Source organism: Nilaparvata lugens, chromosome 10 (genome assembly GCF_014356525.2).
Source record: "Nilaparvata lugens isolate BPH chromosome 10, ASM1435652v1, whole genome shotgun sequence".
Taxonomy (NCBI): Eukaryota; Metazoa; Arthropoda; class Insecta; order Hemiptera; family Delphacidae; genus Nilaparvata; species Nilaparvata lugens.
The window spans coordinates 21732255-21756702 of NC_052513.1; the positions used below are offsets into that span (position 1 = coordinate 21732255).

General features: G+C 33.5%; 1 protein-coding gene across 2 annotated transcripts in view; it reads left to right on the top strand.

Moving 5' to 3' along the window:
• The window catches only part of LOC111049340, a 39704-nt gene that overhangs the window by 7326 nt on the left and 7930 nt on the right, over positions 1-24448 (top strand). Inside the window, exons 2-7 of one of the 2 annotated variants that reach the window (XM_039436553.1) lie at positions 11349-11442; positions 13078-13269; positions 13920-14045; positions 14362-15687; positions 16812-16908; positions 19741-20093. In XM_039436553.1, the coding sequence (XP_039292487.1) occupies positions 11374-11442; positions 13078-13269; positions 13920-14045; positions 14362-15687; positions 16812-16908; positions 19741-20093 (2163 nt within the window). In that variant the 5' untranslated portion in view covers positions 11349-11373. The remainder of the gene's footprint in view (positions 1-11348; positions 11443-13077; positions 13270-13919; positions 14046-14361; positions 15688-16811; positions 16909-19740; positions 20094-24448) is intronic. The other variant, XM_039436554.1, reaches the window with a different exon arrangement.

Sequence of the window (24448 nt, forward strand, 5' to 3'; positions counted from 1 at the left end):
ATAACAGAAATCCCAAAAAACACCTGTTGCATCAGTGAAATGGGCATGCATGATTTCATTGGAACGGAAGAGTCGATTGCCAGTTTTGAATGTCAGAGAGCTGAATCACTGATCAAGGCTCAATTCAAGTGCACAAAATAAGCGATCACTAGTCTTTGACCTCACAAATGTACAAACCCCCATATTTTCAAGGTCAAAATCTGAGTGAAAATTGGACTAAATTGACATGATAATGTAATTATTATTGAAACAAGTTTTTTGGTTATGATTCATTCATTATTAAAAAAATTCTAATACTTTGGATTTCTCACTTGTACCATAATATTATGACCATTCTTTCAAGCTCTTCTAATTTCCAAAAAAGGTTTAATGTCTGCATTTTAATGATGTTTTCACAATAGTTTTCGTCTAGTGCGTTTCAATTGAATCAAGAATGCTTCACATTTCGACATGCTGCTGCGCATGCGTGCCTCACATTAACTATGAATAGGTGAATTTCCGACCAGCAGCTTCCTATCCTTCCTTCCTGTTACATTATGGCTGCTGTGATACCTCATTGCCCTCGTGTTGAACTGGAGTTTGAAGTTTCACCAGCGAACAAGCAAGAATTTCCAACTTATCAACGTAAACTGCACTTTAATCAATTTAATATGAAATACTGTACTCATGATGCAAGTTCTCTACCTCAAATCAGAAAACTTATATGTTTCACGTTATACGAGATTTTTTATTCTATACTATAATCAACTATTATAGATGTGTGAACTTACTGATAGATGAAAACAGGTTTGATGGAGAGCGATGTTGGAGTGTATACGATTTTCTAATTCAATGTACAAGATTCGAATGAATATTACTTACTAGATGCAAATGAATAAAATGAATCAAGATAAAAAATGAAACATGAGTTTGGGTATTGGCACTTAGTAAAGACGTGGTGAGTAGCAGGTGATTATGACTAGTCTCATTGATGTGATTGGTATGACATTGATAATATTTCTTGTTGCTTTATTGCTGGACATGTGCATGGATAGAGGATAGTGAATTGGATAAAGAGGACTACATGAAGAAAGCAACAGAGGTCGAGGGATGGGGATCAAGAATTCTCAAAAATTCATAAGGAATGATAAGAATCGGGAAACTAATATTCTGAATATACATTCCTTCTGGATTTCTGGATTAAATTGATCATTTAACCAATCATGTTCAATTAGAGAACTATTTCTAATGATTTCTATAATCTCTAGTCATAAATATGATCTCTTAACAAATTGTGAAAATCTAATCAAACGAAAAATTGAATTGGGATTTCATATGATATTGAAACAATATAATTGAGCATCTCCTTGAATGACATTCAAATTGTTGGCTTCGCTACTCTCCACTTTTCTCAATCATGGAATTGTGTCACCAGAGCAAGAACCTGACTTCTATAATCACTTCTCCAATTCCACTCACGTATTCCAACCTTGATAGGCTTGTCACTGGCAAAACGGTCCATCAAATTATGGGACTTCTTTTCTGTAGAACTGTATAATTCTTCCTTCGTTTGTATCTCGCCTTCATCTCTCTGAACTTTTTTATTATTTCTTTCTCCCCACGATTCTTCTCACTCTCCTCCTCCTTTTCATTCTGTTCACCCTCATCCCCACAATCCTACCACTCCTCTTTATCACCTCGTTCGTTCATCATATTTTTCCACCTTTCCTTTCCCCCCTTCTCCTCCTACCCAATATCCTTATTATTTTACTTCTCTCTGTTATTTTCCTCTTTAACTTGCCGTCTTATGGTGTTTCTCATGTCCTCCACCTGCTCTTCCTCCCTTTATTCTTCTCCTCTATTTTCCCGCTATGCTTATCCTATCATCTTCCTTCCTATCCTCTAGTAATACCATTAATTGTTCTCTTTCTCTTACCATAGAAATATAAAACTAGTATAAATAGTAGCAACAGAAGCATTAGTAGTAATATAAAGTAGTAAATTAGTAAAGTATTTTTCATCTTGTTTGCTCTCGCTCTACCATCTCCTCCTTCTCAGCTATTTTCTTCTTATTAATCTCTCTCCTCCCCTCGTTGGTCCTTTCTCTGTGTGATTTCTTCTCCTTCTCCTTCTTCTTCTTCTTCTTCTTCTTCTTCTTCTTCTTCTTCTTCTTCTTCCTCTTCTTCTTTTTGTTGATGTTGTTCTTCTTCTTCTCATTTTTTTCTTCTTCATCTCTATAATCTATTTCCTATTTCCTCATCTCGTCTTCTCAGAAAAAATGTTAAGAGAATAGATGAAAGTCTTCACGAGCCAGACAGACATCGTCCAGTTCCTGAGATGCTCTCTCGCCAATCCTGAACTGGTTTCAACTGAAACGGGGTTGACGGGACGGGATGGACGAGAATTCGATCCAGGAATGAGTTTGTTGTCGAGCTACACTCCTCTGTCTCTCTTCACTCACACTGACACAATACCGGAACTTAGTTTACTACTTCGTTTGAGCGGACTTCATTCATAACTTATAGCTTAACAAATTAGCTCCTTCTTCATTCAAATTTCATCGGGTGAAAGTTTGGACGTAGTTGATTTCAAATTCATCAATGAAACCTGTCCGGCTTAGGGATCAAGGTTCCATGAAAGTCTAATCTCATCAGTTTATGCTTATCCAAATACGTGAAGAAGAACCAGATATGATTGCTTATCGGAGCGTGTTCACGCTTCATCTCTACAATTGCACCATCATCATCATCTCAATTTTGCTAAGATTAATGCACACAAAAGCTCTAGATGATGAGAGTTCTAGACTCATGGAAATGATTCGTGAATATACTTGGAGTTGTAGGTGGGTCTCAAACCGCGACTTACTACTTCTGTTCGCACCTTGGTGCGTGGTCCTAAATAACAAGAGGTCACCCGTTCAATCACTTATTTTTAAAAAATCCGTGTTTTCAACTACCAGCAATCTAAATCATGAGTCAATCAAGCTCTCTCTGAAAAAGTCTTATAGAACAAGTTTACTTTTGCGAAAGCATCAATGATGGCTCGAATAAAAAAACATTATCACATCACTCTTGATTTACGTTCGTAAAGACTACACGAGATGTTTTTGGGATAAGCCCAAGCTAAGGTGATCAGAGTTAAAAAAAGGATTCAATATGAAACACGTATTATATTAAACTCATTATGAATAATGAATAATATACTGCATTAATTATATAATATACACGCCACACAGCTTGATATTATGTTGAAATAAGAGAAGAATGTTATCATAATTTAATATCCAGGCTAGATTGTCATGATTTAGATGTACTGTAGATCAAATAAATGATTCGACATCATCATATAGAACAATGGAACAGTTCATAAGAAAAATTAGAGAGGAAAAACAAGTGAATCACAGCTTGAGGAACAAGTAGTAATGGAGTAGCGTGCTTAAAAATGGTATTTGGGCTCTGAGTGAAGACATTATCATCAAAGAACAATCACCGTAGGCTTCTCCGTTGAGATAATCTCCATTACTTCGATCTTGATAACCGCTTGCATAACGTCAATTCAGTACTAAACTGTAGATGCTTTAACGAACTTAATGGTAATTGTGCGGTTCAGTTTCAATCCTTGGCTACATAAGTTTCGTTGTAGCTTCCTTTCAGCCATAGTGGGATTCTTTTCAAACTGTCATCATTCCTTATTAATGGAACACAATGTGTCCCATTCAAACAATGCTGACAGTTGGAGGGAATATTACATTATCAGTTTATCCTCAACTGTGTTTATTTCCTGGGAGCCGTTATAAAAATTATGTAATTAGAAGAACTGTACAGTAATGTTGTTTTTAAAAGAATAGTTTTTTAGTTCATTGAAGTTTGACAAAAACCAGCTTGATGAAGACTACCGGAGGCGATTTGACAGTTCCAGTTCCATCCCTCGATCAAAAACTGAAAATGCCTATGTGCTATGTAGATAAATGTAGTTCAGAATAATAATAACGTCGGATAAGTAGGTCTTATCATTAATCGGGTCAACTTCAGTTTTGGCGAAAAAAGATTTTGATTTTATTGAATTTGAACTAGCAAGTTCTGCAATCTACAAAACCCTATTCAATGACATTGAAGGTAATTTCATTGTTTTGTCACAAAAATTTATTTCCAACTTAATAAAAAAGCTGCTATTTCATCTCCTGTTTTTCTCCTGTGAATTTTTGTCCAATGACATTGTGTACAAACCACCCCCCTCAACCACAATTTAGAAAAATTCAACTCATCCTCCAATAAATTAGGACTTTTTTGGAACCCCCAAGTGTTTTGAGAAACCCCCCCACCCCCAAGAATTCCAATGACACAGTCTCCCCCATGTGGGCACCTTCCAGGACGTTGGAGGACACTCTTCTCCAGAGAGCATTGGATCAATAATATTGTTATAAATATTTATGATTATACTATTGAATAAAGTTATTTGAATTAGTGTTTTTTTAATAATATTGTTAATGAGCTCAAATAGTAAATTATTTCACTCGTCCATACTCAACTGTTGAGTCTTTCCATATACCTTTAACACAATATTTCCACTGAAAATTAATAAACTAGTTCGTTCAAAGTGTGGTTCTATTATTATTCAAGTTCCTGTTTTTTAATAAAAATTTGATAAAATTAGGTCAATACTGTGAATAGGTGACCATCCATTCTATTTCTCCATGCTATAAATTTCACGGATAGTTTGCACAATAATGCGGTTCATAACAATGAATTTCATATCCTTGAAGCACTTTATTTGCAGATTCACTTTGTGGACCGAGAGTAAATTTCCACTACTCATGATATGCATCCACAACGAACTGCTCTGTAGAGCTTTTACTATTTTTAGCAACCATTTCGGGCTAATCTTTTTTCTCATGTTAGCAGAGTCGTTTTTCTTGTGCTATTCAAATTAAAACGGTGAAAGATGCTAAACAGATGTATGCTGGATGCTGAAGAGCTGGAGAGCCATTTCAAAAAAATACTCAGCAGGAGACATTATCATTCCAATTCACACAGTATTGATGCTCTTATTGAATACAATAGTTTTCCATTTTCACTCATATTACGCTCGGAGTTTCTATTTGGTTACAACAGTTGTAGGAGGTCGTGATTCACACATTACTATTAATAGAGATTCAGATTTCACTCAACAGTACTCAACAGTAATAAAGTCGAGAAGCGTTTCTCATTATACAGGAAAAATGGAATTGTGAATTTCACATTTTAATATTGAGAGTTGAAGTCGAAGAACTACAAGACTTAGCCTATTTTGAACTATGTAAAACCTTATCTAAATGCGGGAGAGGAATAGCACAATGTTACATTTTTTCTCTCCATATCATTTTGATGATGTGATTATTGTATAAATGAATGAATAAAGTCAAAGTTGAAGAATATCAAAATAAAGAAACGCAAACAGAGAAATATACATCCTCTACATAGAAGCGAAATGGCAATAGCTCAATACCGGTAGGCTTATTTGTCTTCAAACACAGGAAACAAATGGGTTCTAATTATTTAGCAGACAACAGATACAGAAAATGAGAGAGATACCTCTCAGGAGATATCAAGAAAAAATAACTGAAAAATAATTCAATTCTAGAATCCTGAAATCGGAATTTCTCCAGAAAATGTCACACAATACAAGTTTAGAGTTTTAATTTGAAGAGAGTGAGGAATAAGAGAGCTGTTGTTCTGACGTTTCTCCAAAATCTTGCACTGAATTAAAGGTTTTGTACGTAGTATGTATATTTTTTAGTAACATATTCGTATAAATTAATTTTTATTCTTAGCTTGAAATCAAAAACAATCAAGGCAAGGCATAAGAAAAACAGGAGATTATAATGGTAGATGAATGTTCAACCAGAGTTACTGTACAGGTCGACTTTCGTTCCTCCTTGATATCAATTACAATTTTTATTAATTAGTTACCATGTACGCTCCACTTACAACACTGTGCACTGTGAGTTATGTATAGGTAACTCACTTTCTATTCGACGTTTTCTAGAGTGATGCAGATATGATTTTTGGGTTTTCAGAGTTCTCTTCTCTCTCATATTCCACTTCTTCTCATTCTCATCGCCGTTCTCCGAAAACGTTTCGGCTTTATTGTAATCTCTACACTGATTATTTTATTATCGCCTCAAGCTGTAGATTTATACCTATAAGAAAACTAAGATAATCTAGTATAATCTGTTTTCAAAGATTTGATTCAGATCAGTCCTTTCAACAGATCTACATGAATCTCCAGTTTCATCTTTCTCGGTCCATTTCACCAGTTTACTAAGTGACTTAGTAGGCTACTTACTAATTCTTACGTACCAGATCAGTTCCGTTCATTTGAATAATTAGTTTCCATTTTCAATTCAGATCCATGAAAAACTATTTTTCCTTAAAGTGAATCTAGCAATGGAGTTCATAAAACTTGGTATAGGTCAATATTACTAGTTTATTCCAGTAGTCCAATCAACAACTAAACAACATCCTGGCAAAACGTCACTTTAATTTCTCAGAAGCAAAACATAGAACTAAGATTTTATATTTACTGCCAGTATACAACACATTTTCTCAGTTCTGACAACTTCATTTCCTGAAAACAATTGCTGAATGAGAGCTAAAAGCAAAAACAATTTTTCTCACAGCTCCGTAATTTGGCTTGACTTTGGACGTCAGTTTAGATTGAAATATTTATGACGCGTCTCTGCAAGCTCTCCATTGAATTAATCATAAGAGGGGGACACACGTCGCATCGACCCTAATAAATAAAATCATCCCGACCACCTACGCTTGAGAATATTATGAGAGTGCTACAATAAGTGATTACTGTCCATCGTTGTCCTTGATTTATGACTCTTCCCCCGTCAATGATTGGTCCCCCAATTGAGTCTGACCTCAGGGAAGCTTTATCATTATCCTCCTTCCGGCTTTTCTGTCAAGTCTGGCATCTGATGTTCTCATCATGCATGGATATTTTTCTCTGGATTAACCTCTCTATAGTGTGAATTGTTCTACGTTAACCTCTTATTTTGTCCACGAATTCAGAAGGTCAAATCTCGTGAAGCTATTTCCTGTTAATTTCTGCTTTCTGGAAGTCTAATCTTTTCTTTAGAGAAGGCACTTTGCAAAATCACCATTATTCTATTGTCTTGTATTATTTTCTTCCTTCTTGGATTGAAAGAAGTCCTGTGCCTCTTTTTCAAAGAAATCATTCCTACTATAGCTACCTACTAATTTAATGTGAGTATAATTTGATCTTCTCCCAGGGATTCTTTTGTGTAGCCTATTCTTTCTGATCGCATCCTCACTTCTTTCTTGGTCTGACTCATTTTTAATACATCAATCATTCACAGAAAACGACGAGCATTCATATTTCGATTACTGTCTCGCAAAAACATTCTAATCCATTATTCTCCATTAACTTCCACTTCTCTCAATATTATTCCAAAAAATCTCCAGAAGCTTTACTTGGTTAATGTTTTTCCTGCTACATCTATTGTTTCCTCGCACTGAGCATTCGTTTCCACTTTCATTGCCTGCTTTTGCTGTATGGTTTGTTCTATTCATTCCACATTCGATCTTCTTTCACATTGGAGCATTTTTTTTTAAATCAGAAATAATTCTGTCAAGCTTATTCTCGATCACACTCATTCTCATTCTCATTATGATAAAATAAAAATTATTATGATAAATGATGAAAATGCATTTCATGAGAAATAAAATTTCTTGCATTATACAAAAGACATGGGAATTTATTGAAAATACAATTTATAAATTATATGCATTTTACGAGAATGAGCCTCTATTCTCTTTCTCTAATAAATTACTCAACATGGAGACTCCATGGGAGTATTCTCATAGGAATGTTTGATCTCTCTCCAATTAAGTTTTTGTATCTTCAATTGAGATAAAAATGTAATCTTGATGGGTATAAAAGTATTAAATAATTTTAAAGTATGTAGTTTTCGCTTGTTTAAGTGGCTTCTAAATTATATGATGGATAATTGAAAGAAATTGTGATTTTTAGAATTTATATAGAATATACCGGTATCAATACCATTGAATCAAAAGTAGAGAGTGTATTATCTGGCTCTGCAGATATTTAGCCTTATTTCACCTATATTCAATAGCCTAATCATAATAATTTGGGGTAATGAAATAATCTAAGTTTATATACTAGGTTTAAAAGTGGTATACAGTCAATCATGAGATTTTGAAAATTACACCGACCAATGACACTATGATAAAAATAATTGTGATGACATTGCGGTATTTTTTTTACACCGTTTCTTTGTTTTCAACCGAGAAATGAGAATTGTGAAAATTATAGTGCGAGTGATGAAAAAACTGTCCAATAATTCAGTTGTTATCTGAACATTGTATACCACATGAATATCAAGAATCAGCTTCCCACACGCTCAAACTCCAGCATTGCTACTTCCTTTGGTCTTATCAGATCAGTCAGTAGTATAGTAGAACAATCCCAACTTGCACTACAGATTATTTTTCCTCTTCTTGGAATCAAACGTTAGAGAATTCTGATTATTCCATGTATAAATTCAATTATGAAGATATGCTAAAACAATAATCATAGAATTGATTGCATGGAAATTTTTTTTTACAAATACACTAGGATTGAATGCAATTAGTATCCTAGAAAAAATAAACAAATACTCACGTTTCTCATTTTCTGATTTAAAACTCCAATGGATCATGAGAAGAAAAAGCACTAAATATCTTCATGTAAATAAATTCTGAGCTTAGTAGCTCAATAGGGAGTACCTAGGTAGCTCAGAATGATGATTAATAAGGAGTACTGAATAACTTCGCATTCCATGAAGCATATTTTTAACTTGTATGAGAATAATGGTTCCAGTTGTGCAATTATCACAACAGTTAAATTGAATTGACCCCATTTTTTCCTTCCAGAAAATTGATAAAAGAAGGGTAAAAATATGTTTTCCTTATAACCTATATGAATGAATACTTGAAAAAATCAAACTGGATTACGTTGAGTTTTTTATTGAAAATTATTGAACTGGAAAACTGAGAGATTCGATCTTTTGTACAACTAAAAAAAAAATTGCATGGAGAATGAAAGAGAAATTGAAATTTATTCCAATTTTCTAGTGATGGGATATTTAGAATAGCAATTCCTCAAGCTTCTCCAGGTATCTCGCAGCTCAGGAATTACTATAAACTACAAGTACCATTGATCTGTTGCATTGCTTCCTATATTACACATGTACAGTGGAACTCCAATTATCCGAATTATTTGGGGTCGAACCCCATTTGGTTGATCAAATATTCCGTTAATTAAATAAATAAGTTAGTCTTAAAGAACCGGGAAATTATGGAAGAAAATCTTCATTAAGTATAATACCGTATATACTTTAATTATAGCCGGTTTAATACTTTACTGTATGAATCAAATTTTGTATTGAGTACCACTCTTTTGTAAAGAGTGGTACTTTTTGAAAATATCTCAAATTTGCTTAAATTCAGTCTACTTTCCTCTAAAAGCTATTCTAATATTTTAGTAAGGATAATTGGAGTTCTACTATATATTTAGGCTCTACATAGAATTATTAGGCTAATATCGTACTGGAGAGCTCGCTGATCACAATAAAGATGCTCACTTTTGAATCTATCTTTATCCACCGAGCTATCTATTCCAATTATTCCACGATTCCGGAGAAAATTACTGGTACATTAGTGAAGTTACGATAATCTCCCCTTCAATTATCACACCAAGCGTAAATTATGAAATATATGGGATGAAAACGACTTTCACGTCTTCGAAGGCGTGGGTTGCAATTGTCTGGTATTTTACTTAGTTAAAAAGAGTTAATGTTGCACAGAAGTTGATGTAATTGCAATGTTACTTCCTTTTGCAACAGCAGTTGGGCACCGACATGTGAATGAGTGCTCACACATTCCGAGGCACAATGGAAAGTCAGTTCCTGGACGTAGAACTAATCTGGATCTGGCCGTCGAGCGTCGACAATACCGACAACGGCAGATGAATTTCCAAGTGGAAAGCAATTAGTTCGAGCAAACGCCGTCATGCGAACTCTGCTCAAGCCCCCTTATTATTACAGGTCTGCGTCGGAAAATTGTTGTGTTGAAAAAATGTACAACTTCAACATTTTTTTATTATATATTATTGAAGCGCGTCTTTCCATTTTTGCTTGCTAGGTATTTCTGGTCCACCTTCTATTACCTCAGCACTCAGCATGTAGGTCTTAATAATATTCTTTCGTGATTGAACCAAGAAATGAGATATTTATTCACAAATAGAAAACATATTGATACAGAGAGCAAATGACCATGGAAATGTTTGTAAAAGAGCCTATAGAGATTCTATTAGCGTTCCGGCGTAGGTTAATAGTTGGGGCTCACAATTTCTGTGTGCTATCAAGGCACCAATTATCATGGGTTCAATTTTAATTCAATCTGCGTTCCATTTTGATTACAAATGAAAATTAGCATAAAAAAAAGTACGAGAATAAAGATTTTTAAACACATAAAATTTTGTCGTTGTTGTATCGAAAGAGATAAAAGTACTCCAATAATTGAATACATGTGATCGGGTGTGCCTTCGTGCACTGGGAGACGCGGCGCTGCGCGGAGCTCGAAAAGTTTCTGAATCGCGCCGCCCGACGCGTCGCGCTCCTACTGCACGGAGGTCAGGTTGAAAAAATTCCGCGCTCGAGTAACTTCGTGAGGGCTTGGCAGTTTTCGAGCTCTGCTTCTTTCGAACATGGCCAGGCTACAGTAACTTTATAACCATAGTTGTTGTAATTGTTTTGTTGTATATTGCTTTTTCTCATTGTATTTTTGTGTGTTGTGAATAAATTGAATAAATAAATAAATAATAAATCATTGAAAAAAACAAAATGGTTCTTATCTGAGATGATTTGGTTAATACGTATTACAAATAAGTAACCCATCATAAAAAATCAAGAAAAGTGCGATTGGATAGTTTGGAAGCTGAGTATCCAAACTGTATCCTAATTCATTGATTAGACAGGGGTGCCCACAATGGGGGGGGGACTGGGTCCTTGAAATACTTTGGCTTTATGCCGAGAAAAATCAGATGTGTTTAAAATGACTTCAAAAGGCTCTTTTTTCGTTTTAGTTCTTTAGGGGGGTGGGCACCGCTGGATTAGAACTAGAGTTCATAGGTTTTTAAATGAAGGCAGAGAAAACTTCTATAATATATTCTAATATTCTATAATATAAACTTCTGCTGTATTCTGTGCTTAAGGTTTTCGAGTTGTAAGATTACAGTATCAAAAAGTTATCTCTTCTATTCAAATTCTATGAGTAATGATAAGAGGTTCTCTTTTCCAGAATCCTCCATTGAGAGCAGACTACAATGGTGGCAACAACAGAGAAAAGATCACCTGTAAAAATGGCTGGTTACTTGGAGAAACGAGGCAAAATGGTATATTGGAAAGCTAATTACTCAGTATACGTTAATGTTGGCTAGGCAAAGCTTTTGGTCGATATTGTCTGGTCAATTGATAAGTGTTATTACTTTATTACTGAAGATTTTGATTGGGCTTTATTGCAAAATAAGAAAACTTACGCTGTATTGGAAATCATAACTCACATCATCTCTAATTTGTGTGCATACTATGAAGCTGAGAGATATCATATCATGGTATTTTCTGTTGATATTATCAAATGTCAACCTGTTCAACAAGAGATCAATGACAGTAGCAGCATTAGAAAACCATCAAACACGTTTCACTTTCCCTGATTACTGTCTCCCGTTACGACCGTCACATTACATAATTTTTTTTTGATTTCTTGATTCTCGATCCCGGTTTTCAAAGGGAATGGAAATATCTCTCGTTGGGAATTCAGATTTTGAAAGATGAGAATTCAATACTTGACTATTGAAAAATGATTAAGCACTTGAGATTATTTGATATTTCGGATAATACCTTTCTGTAAAAATCCGATGATTTCAAATTTCAGTTCTGTAATGAGAGCCCCACTTTAAACTGTCAGTATTGATTGAATAATGAGATTCATTGAAATAGTTCCAAGGAATGCTGACAGTTTGAAGTAAGACTAAGTAAACCTGTTAGTATTATCTTTAGTACCTACTATAGGCCTATTAAGTACCGGTACTATCATTTTTAATTATCAATGAAAGCTTATTGATGAAAAATCACTATTATTTATTTATTAGTTAGCTGAAATTATACACTTGCTAGAGAAATTTGACAATGTTTATTCGATTATATCAAGATCTGTGCCAAGAATTATTCGTACAGTTGTGTTGTGAGTGATGTTGTGGTACTTTTCCATAATTAAACACAAATTTAAATTGTCAACCACTTTTTATGTGATTGACAATTGACAATTTGTGTTTTCAATTATTCGTACTTGGGGATCATGCCATAATCTGTCATTTATTAATAGAAGTTGTAATTTGAGAACTTGGAACTTGAGAACTTCATTTTACAGTGAAGGCCAGGGATGTATACAGTGACTTTAAATAGGCCTACATAGTGCCGGTTGCACAAAAGCCGGTTAAATTTTAATCGTGATTAATTCCACGAGAACAAATAAGAGATTCCGTCTTTTCAAAAACGCCTTCTCTGATCATTTCTCGTGGAATTAATCACGATTAAAATTTAACCAGCTTTTGTGAAACAGGGCCTTAGTCTCTGATTCATAGTCTCTCTAGTTGTATACTTCACTTTTTTATCAAATGATTCTAAATCATCAAAACGAGATAAATTTCATATAAAATAAGTTGATCAATCAAGTAAGAATCAATTACACTTTTCCCATTTCATGCATCACTCTTCTATTTTAATGATGAAAAGATGAGTAAACGGCTGAAGTTCTCTAAACCTGCACTGAAATCAAAAGTGGATAGTCTGGTCTGTGTCTTCCGGATCCAGTTGATGCCATCTAGGATATATGCCTTCTCACAGTACAAAATACTGTAAGTTTTAAATGATAGAGTTTGAAAAAAATAATGATGGAACTAGAATAAGAGGTCTAGAATTATACCTATCTTAATTTTTTGAAGGGTGTGAACGTTTGTTTTATGTGACAGCGCATGGTCTGCCGTTGGAAGCGACTGTGGTTTGTGTTGAAGGGCCGACTGCTTCACTACTACAAATCGCAGATGGATTACATCAATCTGTCACCATGCCATGGCTCACTCAACATGGGCATAGCCGCCAATGTCCATCCAGGAAAGGGACTCGAGTTGCAAATTCTAACACGATCGCAGACTATTATTCTGGTGAGCAATGAGAATAGATCGAAAACATTTTTTGTTAATATACATTTGTAGGCTGTTTGTGCTATCTATGCATTTTTTAGTTACGGATTATGCCCACATAAGGTTTTTGCTTGTGCGTGTGTAATAGAATGAGTACCTCGGTGATTGATGAGATGATCAAATGTCCATGCCTACCAGTGGGATTTTAACCCACGACCAGGCAGTGCTAGCAGACTGGAGGTTGCAACACCCAGACCACTAGACCAGCTTGCCCGGTATTTTATCTCATCTTTGTGTTTTTCAATGTTAAATATCTATAAAGAAAAGTTTTAGATGTTAATACTTATTTTCCACGAAGTATGTGAAGGTCGATGAGTCTCCTCCTAAACACTTCTTCATCTCGTAAACTCTGAGAGAAATTGGGAAAAATGAAATACCACTTCATGTAGATTCTTGGGCTATGATAGTATACAAATTTATGGATATGAGTTTCAGATCGAAGAGTAACAAGAATCCCTATTATTATTACTTTTTTTTAGTTTAGTTGACTAGAAAGTGAAATTTAAACTATCAAATTAAAAACCGCTCACCTTACAGTAAATTATCATTGAAAATATGATAATGCTGCTTACTATGATTAACAGCGATTTTTTATTTGAATAATGTTCCAGAGAGCAGTGAATAAGCAGGAGCACGAACAATGGTTACAAGCGTTGGTGGATGCAATGGCCCAGCAAGATTATATTCAGACCCATTCTATGAAACCGGTGCAACATTTTCGTTATCCTTCAAACGAGGTACTGAATTTATCTTTCAAAATGAATATGAGAGAACTTTATTTCAGAAAACTTTGCATCCATACATTTTAATAAAATTCCAATGGGGAAGCTGATGATCTCATTAGATTGAAATTGAAACATAATAAGAGCCTTCCCACTTCAAACACATAAATCTCTTCATCTTCAACTGATTTCAAGTTTAAAATTGACGTTTGACTCAAATATAAAAAATAATCTTTTCTATACTCTAAAAAAGTACTATAATTATTCTTAGGTCAGTTTATTTTTAATCTGAACAGCCGTGATTGTAATGTGGTAATGTAATGTTTTGCAGGTCCTTTACAGTGAAATAAAAGATACCAAACTGAGAACATCCAGTGACAAAGGTTCAACATCAACAAAACAAATGGAAAAGTACAAGAAGAGGAACGAAGACGAAGTCGATGATGGAAGCAGTTCGGCGATGGACGACACATCAAGTCTACTTTCAAAATCAACTGTTTCCAATTTTGGATCGTGTTTACTAGATCACTGTCCCTACAGATATAGATCCGGATCTAAACAGGGGTCTACTTCAAGATTTTCAGACTTCTGCACAAACGCTAAACAGAATATTGTCAACAAAAGACTGGAGAAACTGACTTCCTGCAGGCCGAGTGTTGCAAGTAGTGATACCTCGATTCCGACTTCTCTAATGAAACAGCAGAAAGTACTGCATCAAAATACTTTGTTGAGTTTGGAGGATAAAAGCCAGAGTTTAAAAGAGCTGAGGTTATCCACTAATGACGATAACCTTGATAGCAGTGAGATTGGTTCGAAATTGTTGAAAGACAAAGATATTTGTTTCTCAGCAGAGAGTAGATCTTGTTTGTTGGCTGAGAGTAATAAACGATTAGCCCCCACCAAAGATAGTACTAACGATTTATCCAAAAAACTTGTCAACAGATCTGAAAGTATGTCCTCGTTGAGGAATAAAGCACCAATGGACAAGAAGCAGTTACAAGAGATGAAAATATTAATTGAGGGGAAGACGGTGTATGGTAGCAGTGATTCAATTTATAGGAGAACATCAGCTTCTGAGAAGTCTAGGTTGCTGAAGGGAGATATTCTGTATAAAAGGGATGTTGAGAAGATTATAGCAAGACGATTGGGGAGCGGTCTGTATGAAAATAATGAAATAAAAAGTGATACAGACTTATCAATGAGGAACCATACACAATCATATACGGGAAGCTGCGGTCATTTATCAGCAGTTTCCGAGAGAGTGACTGTGGAAAATTCTGTAGTAGATTTCAATAATAAAACTACAGCAAGCTCAGATAATCTCACTGGTGATGGAGTTGATTCTGAACCTGGCAGTGCTCAAAACGGAGAGCTAACTTCACAACCATGTAAAAGTGTTGAAGATGACCGAATAGCATTAAAATTGAGCACACCTGTAAGTAAGTTAATCAAGGAAAATGGGAGCTCGGGATCTTCACGGGAAAGAGGGCTAGAGAGGAAGGGTACTTTGAAGAAGCGCTCTCTGAGTTTTCTAAAGCGAATGTGGAAGTGGAAAGAAGAAAAGATGGAGGGACTGAAAAGTGAGAAAGAAAAAATGGATATCAGTGGTGATGTGGAAAAATTTGAAGCCAATGTTACTTCTGATGATAACGATTCGGTAAGTACTTCAAATGAAATTTGAATTTATTTTTGTGATTCATAAAATATAAAATGTGTTATTATAATGGTTATAAACTACAATGATTACATAATTTCTGCACTATTTAGACTGAATGATATTACACTCTTCCCATCTAGAGCAGCTCTTTCATGACTATACAATAGTATAGAAAATGACAATTCAAGTAGGTACCTTCTAAGATCAATTTCTTTTTCACACATGTTTCGAACTTTCAAGTAATTTTCAGGTAGGCCTATGAATGAACAAATTTAAATTTTTATTTTTGATATCTATATAATTATGTAAGGTAGCTTAAACAAGAAAGTGAAAGCAACAGATCTATAAAATTTAAAATGGTCTTATTGAAAAGAAAATATTGCAGTTAAATTCATAACTTCATTAGCACTATACGCTAACTATCGATTTTGAAGACATAGATTGAAAAAATAAACTAATGACTCAGGCTAAGTCTTAAAAAGTCATTGAATATATATTTAAAAATTGAATAAAGATGAAAAAAATCATCATTACAAATATCAAAGTACCCTATTCTCAACTTATTTTTTTTTTTTTGAAAAAATTCTATTCACCTATCAATTGACAGTTATTGTTGTATTATAATAGATGTGTTATTAAGAGTATATTTACATAGGATACTCGTTAGACCCGATTTTTTTGTACTTTCAAAGGGTACCGGTACTTTGATTTTTTCTAATTTTAGATAAATACGAGTAGCCCTTACCAAGAAAGTGAATAGTTTAAAATTGATTTATCAAACCAATGAAGTACAAAAAGCAAGGAGCAAATTGTATGGTAACTTATTGAATAGGAGTTCTAATGAGTATCCTATGTAAATATACTCTTAATAACACATCTATTATAATACAGATACAGCAATCACTGTCAATTGACAGGCGAATGGAAAAATCAGAGGATCTATTTCACTAATACTGTAATCTTAGGAAAAACAATGATTATTTCTGTCAGATAGATGAATGAATCATTATTTCACACTCCAAAGATTATAAGTGTTCGTTTTGTGATTATAAGTAGAAATTGTTGCAATAACCGTTCCCTCAATTGAACATATTTTAACAAACATTCTATTTATTTTTTTTTAGCAGAGCAATGAAACTTCAGCGATAGTTATCGAGAACGAGAGTAAGGATGCCCTTTTGCCAGAGCCACCTCCAGATTACGATCTACATTTCGTTCCAGGTATGATAGAGCTTCAACAAATACAGTTGCAGTTGCAATTGCATTACATTTGCAGTTGAATCACTAAGTAGATTTTTGCTGCGGACCATTTCAAGAATCAAGAATGTTTTATTGTCAAAAACAAAATAATTGCATTGACAAAAGTCACTTCATAAGGATACAGTAACATTGATACTTTGTATACAAGTACACGTTATATATTATAATATTATAAATTGAAATACAAATAGGCTACTTAAATATTTTAGATTTAGCTATGGATAACAGTTAAATACCAGCATTTCCTAGACAGAACTGAACTCACAAGGAGGTTGAAGAGAACAAAGCCCTTCGAGTTGGTGTAGTGCTAGTGAAGTGAAAAAAGTATAAATTAAATAAATGTGTAGCGAAAGAATTTAAAGTAGAAGAATTATAGATTAGAACTGTAGGCTTCACTGGAAGACTTTAGCAATAAAAATTAATATATTAGGATAAGAAATAAGAGAACAAAATTAATGGTTAGTCCTAGTGACTAGTTTTAATGGAAGTAATAATAAAAAAAAAAAAATAAAAAAAAAAAATTTCCTCGATTGGATAAAATGCTTTATTCTTCAACCATCCTTTCATCGCTCTCTTAAAACTATCAAGATCATAATTCTGTACTTCCAGTGATAACCAATGATTTATCCATGAGAATAACCTAATCAAAAATACCTACTGTATCCATTTAAAAAAATCAATGTTAAATGAAAACTGATGCATATGGGATTTTTCTTAGATGTAATCCTCTAATATTAGTCAGTATTCATATTTTCAGACTAAACGGAGGGGAGATGAAAGACCTATAATCCTCTAATTTAATATTGGAGTTCAGATTTACTTTTTGAGCCAAGATTTGTTTTATATGCTCTTATATGATTATTGAGAGAGATAGAAAATGAATATTGGGATTCAAAAAATGTGTGACTATAATAGTTGCGATGTTATTGTAATAATATTTCTATGATATATGGGAGAAATACATTTTTCACGTCCACATATTATATTAATCTACATTCATCTACCTACTGGGTACTTACTGGTTTATTCTAGAGTTTTTGTTTGATAAGTTTCAAGTTTTCAATTTAAGTTTAAAATCAAACGTTGAGTGAGAGGTGAGAGCTTGGATATGCCTAATTGAGGTCCACAATAGTAATATATGGTGCTAAAATATTTATATAATATATATTTATAATAATATTAAATTATATTCATCTATATATATAAAAGCGAAATGGCACTCACTCACTGACTGACTGACTGACTGACTGACTGACTCACTCACTCACTCACTCACTCACTCACTCACTCGCAGTACTAAAAATCTACCGGACCAAAAACGTTCAAATTTGGTAGGTATGTTCAGTTGGCCCTTTAGAGGCGCACTAAGAAATCTTTTGGCAATATTTAAACTCTAAGGGTTGTTTTTAAGGGTTTAAAGTTCGTCTTCTAGCATGTATATTCTTCTTCTCCCAATCTCTTAATTATAATTGAAATTTCCATATCATATTTTACTATAGAACTATAATCTAGATAGAGTACCTCTTCGAAACAGTTGTTAACTGGCAACTAAATTAATAATTTTGTCAGGTTGGCATTAAGTTGAGTTGACTTTGTTAGGTTGGCACCAAGTTGAAGATTTAAATTCATTTATCGCAGAAAAATTGATTGGGCACTGCTACTTCAATCCTGGGAATTCAAATTCAATTCAATTCAAATCAAATTTATTTCCTCCACAAAATTCAACAATTACAAAATTTAGGATAATGTACCTTAATCTAGTTTACTTACATTCTATCAACAAAATAAAGGTACAAGAGGTGGAAATGAAACCACTGGCATAAGTGAAAATCACTTGATCGCCAGTAGGAGTAGCATATTGTCAAACTTCGGTCATCCACATCTAATTAAAACAAAAAAAAAGATGTATACAAAATAACATAAATAAATTACAACTTATATTCTAAGGGAATTAATCAAGCTATGTATCGAGACTCTTAAATTTAGCAGAATAGTAGTACAATTACAATGGATGTAAATTAAATTATCTACACAATATACAAATCAAAATAATGACTCTCAGTTATCCATTTCTTAATATTCCTTGGTACACTTTTGGAAGGTAGTTCTATGATAAGCCCGGGTGGAATAGAATTTATTAGTTTTGGAGCTATATAAATTAATTGCTTACGAATAAGTGTTAGGTTTGAAACATATGATGCGAATTTGTACAAATTATACCTAGTCCTATGATTTTCATTATTTAATTGCATAAAATTAAAATTGTATCTACAAAAATATTATATTACTAGCCGTCAGGCTCGCTTCGCTCGCCATATCCGTTTAGCCAGACGTAGTCTGGCCCCCGACTGGATTGTCCTAACATATGATAAAAATGCTCAAATGAAAATGCAGGCGAGCGAAGCGAGCCTGCTGATTTCATTCTTGGACGATCCAGTCGGGGGTCCAGGGGGCGGAGCCCCCTGGCTAGACGGATATGGCGAGCGAAGCGAGCCTGACGGCTAGTTATCTATATAATTGTTTTAAAATATTAAAGCACCATTATATTACTATTGTGGATCTAAATTAGGCATATCAAGCTCTCACCTCTCACTCAACGTTTGATTTTAAACTAAAATTGAAAACTTCAATAATGCAGCAATATTAATTGAGCATTAATCCTTTCATAAGATAAATATGATGGTGAGAATTATTTATATGATGATGATGATTCATACGTTTTGAGGTAATCCTGTTTATGCTCTGCCAATCATTGACTTGATTATGTGTTTTTAAATGATGATTGATTTGCAGATGTAAGCATGGACGAAGAAGCGCCCACCTTACCACCCAGAAGTGGATCTTTCCACCAGCGGAGTAGGCCTACTTCACCATGGCACGATGTGCCAACCAACAACCAACCAGTGCTAGTCTGCTCAGCACACGAGAACGAAGACAAACCCCCTCCGCTGCCAGTCAAGAAGAGGAAGTCAACCCTACGCAGTTCGTCTTCCATAGGAAGTGCAACCGAAAATGTGTCACCTCACTCCTCCACAACACTGTCTCTGTCTGTCAATGATGCAGCAGCCAAGATGCACTCCCAGTTCGATTCTCTGGAAGGCATTGCCGATTCTGTGTTTGCTCCTGAGCATGACAATTCGAAACAGGTAAAATATGGACTTTCAAAATAAATCCCTTGAAAAGTATGGGATTATGAGAAATTGATTCAATCAATCATCAGAGTAACAATAATTGACTGACATTATAGTATAATGTATTAAGCTCTGTATTTACAGCAAATCCAAGTAGGCTATATTGATTCAATATAAGGAATTTAATATTATTTTGTATAGATTTTCAGGGGTTCTCACAGGGGAGGGGGGGTTTGGACACAGACTGCGTCCTCGAAAATCTTGCTTAAAAACACAAAATCAGGCTCTAAAATCGAATCGGGGTAAGAGCTAACGTTTTCTAAATTTAATGGTGTTGCGTCCATGTGCTTGGGGGCACGCCTTGAGCCTTAAATATCTTCTGAATTTATACTATATTTTTATGATAATTTTTACGATATTTTATATAATATTGAATAATATCAAATAATATTAGAATCAATTAGAAATAATTAGAATTAACCGAATACTCTGTAGCCTATTGAATTCACAATCACATAAGAATTCAATTTCTATACCTGATATTTTGGCCACCACAGATAAAAATGCCAGATCTCTTTAATTGATAATACTTCAAGTACTGAAATACATTCAATATATTTACATTTACATTACACTGAATACATTTTTTGGCTAATAATTTTACATTGCCTAAACATTGAAATTGAGTAACGAATGTATGAATGAGTGCGCTTGTTGGATATGAATGATCTCGCTCCTGGTCAGAAATGCAAGTTTTAATAATTATTGTATCTTTCTTAACGATTTTATTTTGTTCGTCGATCTCACTGTGCTTCCCACTGCATTTCCTGATTTGGTTTATTTTATTTGCTTAATAATACCATAGAGAAACGATAGCGTAAGTAGATATCCCAAGGTATAGGGAATTTATGTCGCAACTTTTACTGTTATCCCAAGCCGATAGTTCACGTAGCTCTTTCCCATTCAGCTGTGTGACGCTGGTAGTCTCTCAAATTGTGCCGTTCATACACTCTCACCCCATACACTCTCAACAGTAAAAATTGACAATAATCAACAGTAATCGGCTTGAGATAACAGTAAAAGTTGCGACATAAATTCCCTATACCATGGGATATCTACTTACGCTATTGTTTCTCTATGATAATACCTCTCTCCAGATTAAGTTTGTTTTATTTGTTATTCTAGTTGTAATGTTAGAAAAAATAATGAAAAATGTCACATTAAATATTATCAAGTTAACTTGAGAGAGAATTAATTTTGTAGTTCAAACTTGTTGATCTCGTACCACCAAAACAAAATTTTAAACTTGCCGCCTTTTAATGTCAATAAATCAGGTTGAATAAATGAACTCGTTTGAATTGTAACAATAGTTTATTTAATTTTTTATAAAGTTTTGACAGTGTACAAATTAAATAACCAGATTATAACTTAAAATTTAACTTTTATTTGGTTGATACATTGAATTATATAACTCAGATTTCAGTAGCATTGAGATTTAATTGCTCCAGGTAAAGGAAGTTTATAATATATCCTGTTTGTTTCCGTACCTTTTTTCACCTGAGATTCCACGAGTTAGAACAAAAAATTTGGTTGCTCCACATTTATTGGTAAAATTTTAATTAGTAGCTTATTATTTCATTTATTTGTTCAATTAAACATTGAAGATTCTATTGCTCAATCTAGCGATTCACTTTATAATGTAAATTCTAAAATGGATATCTTGATGAAGTTTCTTGAAGAACAAAACAAAAGTATAAAAAATGAATTTAAAAAACAAGATGAAGCAAGAAATGAAATTAAAAATGAAATTAAAAGTGAAATTAACAGTGTAAAAAATGAAATTAATGGTTTAAACCAAAAACTTAACAGACAAAATGATAAGTTTGATGAGAAGTTTAATGAAATAAAAGCACAGTTTCAAACAATAAATCAGAAAGTTGAATGCCAGGACAAGAAAATTGAGAAGGTTAGGTCAGAACTAGACAAAAAATTACAAAACAAGAAAGTAGGTTAGATCAATACTGTATGAAAAATAACAAAGAAATCGAAGAAATGCAGGTCAAAACTAAAAAACTTGAGGTACAAGTAGGTCAGGTAACCGAAACAATGAACAAAAATACAAGTCAATTGAAAGATGAAATTAATAATATTAATGAAGAGATGGAAAATGTTAGGGCTAGTGTTCACCAACAATCAGCCATGCAAATCAATTTAGAAGATAGGATCACTAAGAATCTGAATATTTTGGAAGTTAGGCAGAACGAAGAAGCTGTCAAGGTCTGTACCTTACAGTTGAATGTAGAGAAAAACAGTGAAACAGTTGATAAATTACAGAAAAAAATCTCATCACAAGTGAACTTTGTACCGCAAGTAAATAATTGCTTTCCTTCTGACAAATACGAATTTCAAATGTCGATTGACAGGAGAAATCCTATGAACTTCATCAATAGCTTAACTGAATATTTATCTCGTAACCATATTACTGAATGGGGAAAAATAAAAAGTATTTTGGACAATAATTTGAATAAAACTTATCAACAACAAGAATGGTGGGATTTTGTAAAAACCGATATTGACAGTTTTGAAAGCTTCAAAAACAAATTCATCTCGAAGATGTGGTCGCAAGACATCCAGAAGAAAGCACGACAAGAACTTCAATTTGGAAAATACCTCATTGGTAGTAAGTTAACTTTAAGTGAATATTTTATTTCCAAATTTAACATCTGTAAAAATTTAATTCCGGCTATTGACAAAGACACAATTTTTGAAATGTTGAAAAATCATTACAATGAAAATATAATTACCGCTGCAATTGTTAGAAATGTAAAGAATGCAGAAGAATTTATTAAGGTGTTGGATGCATTCAGTTTATTAGATGAATATAGGGTGAACAAAAATCAAAACAATCAAGAAAATCAAGATAAGAATCAGTCAAATGACAATCGAAGATTTGATCAGGTAGGACGCAATAATTTTGATAATAGAAGAAATAATAACAACTTTCAAAGATCAGGTTATCAACAACGTCAGGAAGATCGTAGACAATCAAATAATTCAAACATGAATCAAATGAATCAAAACATGAATCAACCAGGTAATTTTCATCCTAGAAATCCAATGATGTTTCCGCAGCAGTTCAACTACCCGCCGCCTGGATATGGAGCATCACAAAGAAATACATCACAAAGTACAAATAGTAACAAACATCCTTTAAACTAAAGGATGAACAACGAAAAATGATTTCTCCTGTTAGTTCATTAAGTTCAGGGTTTACCAATGAAAATTCAAATGAAAATCTAAGTAAAAGTTCAAATGAAAATTCTTCAAATATAGACAATCAACCTGTATTGAAAAATTATGAACGAATTTTAAAAAAGAGAAACTTTTGCATTTTCCAAGAATTATTAGATGAACCGGACATGCCTATAAAAGAAAACTATGAACTTGTCGAAGTAAATGTTAAGATTTGTAATAAAGAATTTATGTTAATTATAGACACAGGATCTGAGGTTAGTGTAGTAAATGAAAAAATAATTAAAGAATTGAAAGTAAATAACTCTAAGAATTTAAGTATTGTTCCAGCTCAAAATATTAGTATTGTAAGTGCAACTGGTATAAAACATAAGAAAGTAAATAAGCAAGTTATTCTAGATGTAGGGTTTGAGAAGATGGAATTACCAATAGTATTCTTAATAGTTGATGATTTAAATACAGATTTAATTGTAGGTTGTGACTTTCTAAAAGAAATAAAAGGTATTGTTAATTTCGAAGAAGAAAAAGTAGTGATTAAAAAACTAGAGATACCTTTCATTAAGAAACCGATTTGTAGGTATGGACAAATTTTCAATATCAAAGTCAATGCTGATAAAAGAAATAATGAAGAAATTTGGGATGATCAAATATTAAATATACGTCATAGTTTACAGAATGAATCCAAAGATCTAGTAGAGAAATTAATTGATGTGTTTGATTCCAATAAAGATGTATTTTCTGATTCTCCAGGCTCAGCTAAAGGATACGTTTGTAAGTTAAGAATGAAAGATGATATAAAATTAATCAAGAAAAGTTATCCTATCCCTTATAATCAAAGAGATGCAGTAAGGGAAGAGCTCAACAAAATGTTATCTCAAAAAATCATTGAACCAGGCTGTTCTGAATACACTAATCCAATGGTTGTAGTTAAAAAACCGAATAATAGTATCAGATTGTGCTTAGACGGTAGGGAAGTAAATAAATTCATATTGAGAGATTACACTGAGCCAGAACCGATTGATAGCTTATTAATAAGATTCAACCAATGTAATTATATAACAAGTTTAGATCTAACTCAAGGTTTTAATCAGGTAAAATTAGATGAAGACAGTAAAAAA